The sequence below is a fragment of the Lycium ferocissimum genome, chromosome 6 (assembly GCF_029784015.1).
Source record: "Lycium ferocissimum isolate CSIRO_LF1 chromosome 6, AGI_CSIRO_Lferr_CH_V1, whole genome shotgun sequence".
In the NCBI taxonomy this organism is placed as follows: domain Eukaryota; kingdom Viridiplantae; phylum Streptophyta; class Magnoliopsida; order Solanales; family Solanaceae; genus Lycium; species Lycium ferocissimum.
Genome location: NC_081347.1, coordinates 33,246,915 through 33,251,015, shown reverse-complemented (window position 1 = coordinate 33,251,015; position 4,101 = coordinate 33,246,915). Strand labels below are relative to the sequence as shown.

At 38.7% G+C, this 4,101-nt stretch overlaps 1 protein-coding gene across 1 annotated transcript; it reads right to left on the bottom strand.

Moving 5' to 3' along the window:
* Positions 1-388: 388 nt before the first annotated feature.
* Positions 389-1,708, bottom strand: LOC132059630 (E3 ubiquitin-protein ligase CIP8). The gene has a single exon (XM_059452310.1). The coding sequence runs from the start codon at positions 1,652-1,654 to the stop codon at positions 551-553; it is 1,104 nt and encodes a 367-aa protein (XP_059308293.1). The 5' UTR covers positions 1,655-1,708; the 3' UTR covers positions 389-550.
* Between the last annotated feature and the right edge of the window lie 2,393 nt (positions 1,709-4,101).

Below are 4,101 nucleotides of genomic sequence, written 5' to 3'. Positions count from 1 at the left end.
CCACTCCACTGGCAATACTTTTCCTCATGATAGGATGCTTCTAAGTTCGATTCTAAAGCAAGACTAAACATAAAAACCATCATCAATCCGCAAATTTTACCCCTGAAGGATTAATACCAACTTCCAACCATAGTCTATATACCTTATACATCTTTCCAAGAAAATCCTAGTTTGTGTAGCTTTTTAACTCTGATCTTTCTCAATTCAAGTTCCAAGAAGCAAATCTAAAGCTTTAAGCAACTCTACAGTATGGTGAAGACTCCAGCAAGACAATGCAAACGTGATGCCAACTTTTCCTTTTTACTCTATATTTGGGATAAGGATTGCAAATGTGTTCCCATTTCAATTACCAGCTTTCACAAAATTATCTATAGAGTAAAAAACGATATGGTGGAACAGCATATTCATACCAGCATTATGATAAACATATTATTACATTCAAGAAAGTGGGAGGGTTGGAATTACACTGAAAACCATTCACCAAAGACCCGAAAAAAGGAAAACAAAGCTAAAAAGAATGCCAATGGCTGATTTTATCACAAAGCATCAATCAAAGGCAACTAGCACTACTATCATCATTATCAGCAGCAACAGTACCCGAGCTCGAAGAACCACTGCTAGTAGTAACAAGGCATGCTCCTCGCTTCTTTCTCTCTTCTTCGTATTCAGGATCATCTGTAGGCAATTCAAACCTACATACAGGACAAGAATTCCTTGAACCCAACCACTGAACTATACAATCATCATGATAACCATGTCCACAGGGCAAATTCTTCGCCATCTCGCCGACATTCACTCCATCTTTACAAATAGCACATCCCATTACATCCTTCTCTTCCTTCACCACCATTGTATCAAGACCTTCAATTGCACTCTTGGAAGCTGGTGGAGCTCCTCGTCTTCCGTTACCATCGCTCTCCGCTAGGGTTTGGAGTAACGCTTCGTAACCCGCTGCGTCCACGTAGTCGCCAGGGTTGCCGATATAGCCATCCACATCAGGAACTTGTAATCGGAGCTCGATAGAGTGGTCTTCCAGTCCCATTAAAATCTCTGCCCAATCGAGTATCCGATTTCTCCGATTGGAAGCTCTGGCAGCAAAGTCACGGAGACGGAGACGGAGCACATCCCTCCGTCTTCGCCGAACTTCATCGTCATCCTCATCCTCATCCTCAGCCTCAGCCTCAGCCTCAGCAACGTCAACATCATCGTTGTTGTTTCCTCCGTCATCTTCTTCGTCATCATCATCGTTATCTTCATCATCATCTCTAACCTCGACTTCGTTATTGTTATCCTCCTCCTCGTCTTCATCGTCGTTGTCGTTGTTGCCCCAACCGTCGAGTTCGACACGGAGGTAATCGTCATCGTGCTCGGAAGGAGGGGGAGGCGGCGCGTCGTTGTCACGCGCGGCTTCAGCGATGAGCCTTAGAACTTCAATGAACTGATTGCCGATAGTGGGGTCATCATCGATCTGATCATCGGTGCGTGAGGGTACGGACTCAACGAAGCCACACTTGCAGTTGCTGCAAATGACATCATTGGGAAGATCGGGTAGGGTTTCGACGGAGACGCGTGTCTCACACTGGTAGCACCAGTAAGATTCAGGATCCGACCCGGTTGATGCAGGGACTACTGAAGGGGTCTCGGGTTCGGCCATCTTTGGGAGAGTGACCTTTTGGTGGGGAGAGAAGAAGAAAAAAAGGAACTGCGAAAATGTTGAGAATTTATGTGGTTTAATGGTAAGATTCTTATGTTATTTACAGCCGTTAGATATGATGACAATTTTTTGATCAGATGGTTAATAAATTGGAGACTATTTTATTAAACAATAATCTTTTCTTCGTTGGAAAATCAAGTTACTGCCTCAGTTAATAATTTAATTCTTCTTTATGTACAACAAAATTTCAATATTTTGTCTTTTAAAAGTTATTGCACACATATTAAGAAAATTAGTTAATTGTACTCCCTTCCGTTCCAATTTAAGTTCCATACTTTTCTTTTTGTCTGTCTAAAAAATAGTGTATTTTTTATATTTAGTAAGTTAAAAATTCAATCTGGCTACATACCAAGTTTAAAATCACAAGATTCAAATGATATTTTAATATATTACACATATTTTTAATTTAGTATCACAAGATTAAATGTTATTTTATATATTACGCATATTTTTAATTTAGAAACATAAAATTTAAAACTCACATTTTATTCATTAAATTTTATGTCCAGTAAAACTAAATTGATACGGAAGAAATATCAATTATATTTGACTAAGTAATCAGGATCCTACCCGGTTGATGCAGGACTACTGAGGGGGTGTCAGGCTCGGCCATTGTTGGAGACTGACTTTTGGTGGGGAGAAAAAGCAGAAAAAAAGGAACAAGGAAAATATTGAAAATTTATGTCGTTTATTGGTAAGATGCTTATGATAATTACAGCCGTTGGATATGATGACAATTCTTTGATCCGATGGTTGGTAAATTAGTTGAAGGGAGACCGTCGATAGTGATAGGTAAAGATACAAAACTATTAAACAAGACCTGTTTTCTCCGTCGTAAATCACTCCCTCAGTTAATATTTTAATACTCCCTCTCTCTATTTTTACTTATTCAATATACTAAAAATGTATATCTACTTTTAGTTGTCCGGTTTAAAAAATTAAGAGATAATTACCATTTCATCCCTATTTACCCTCATTAATTATTGAATTGAAAACTTTAAAGAATTGTTAGTTGCTACACAATTTTTAAAATAGATTTGATTGATTTCAATTATTTAGATGATTTATAATAATTAAGGGTGATATACTAAAATTGTCATTTTATTTATTGCTCCAAAAGTAGGGCTGCTTATCGGGCGTATAATTACACTTAACGGTTCGATTTATCGATTTTTAGTTTTTAAATGTACTAATTCGCTAGCTAGCCATTCATGATTCATACCGAGTTCATTATTAACCGGCCCAATCCATAATTAAGAATGGGCCTAAGCTTTAGAGTTTATATATATATATATATATATCTACGAATAAAAATGTAAATATGATAATTCTTAGCGGGTTAACGTTTTATCTACGGATCATGCCAAGAAAAGAAAGGATAGCCATTATGATGAGCTCAAGTGTATTCGTGTTTTGATGATTGTCAAACTGATTCAGAACCGGATAGAGACCTGGTCTGTGATCTGTTCTTTGTGCACCTTACACGGTGTGTGAGACAACAGAAAACAAGCTACCCAATCGCACAAGTACATAAGAATAGCCGGCCCATGCTTTGGTCAAATATTGAATGAGTGGTCTCTATCCATTCCACATGCTTCCCACTATATATACAACATGTTGCAACATATTGTGTGTCACGACCCAACCAGAGGGCCATGATGGGCACTCGGAGCTAACCTACCGAGCATCACTGAACATACATCTCATACTTATTTCTAGGTGGGCCACAAAGCTGCCTCATGGCGTGTGTATGTAAGGGCATATATCACAAGATAATGACACATCGCTATATAATCGTCAATAATTATGCGTAAACGTAAGCTAACGAGGGTCGCTAAAATATAATACAACAATATAAACCGATAAGGTTATGAAACTTCTAACTATCCACACATGTCTACGAGCCTACATATGTAGTACCGGAAATTATAAGGACGGACGGGCAGACTCCGCCATGCCCAAGTATATACACAGATGAGTAATACCAATAGACTGCAACTCTGAAGCAAATGGAGAGCTCTTAAGACTCGGCTGGTGAAGCTCCTAAGGGTCTGGTCCGTCTCCCTGTTTTCCTACGGGCATGAACGCAGCGTCTACAAGAAAGGACGTCAGTGTGAGCAATGTACCGAGTATGTAAGGCATGAATAACAACATAACAAGAGACAGGGAACATAATATAAGATAAGGATAACTTGTACATTTGATTGCCTCTGGAGGCGAACATCATGCATGCTTAGCTTTCTTTTTTAAAAAAAATATTTTTCATACATATATAACATAATAGTGCTGCGGAACGTGCAGCCCGATCTATATATCATATCATCATTACATATGTTGTCGCGGAACGAACGGCCAGATCTATTTAAGCATATATCCCGCGTCTAGGA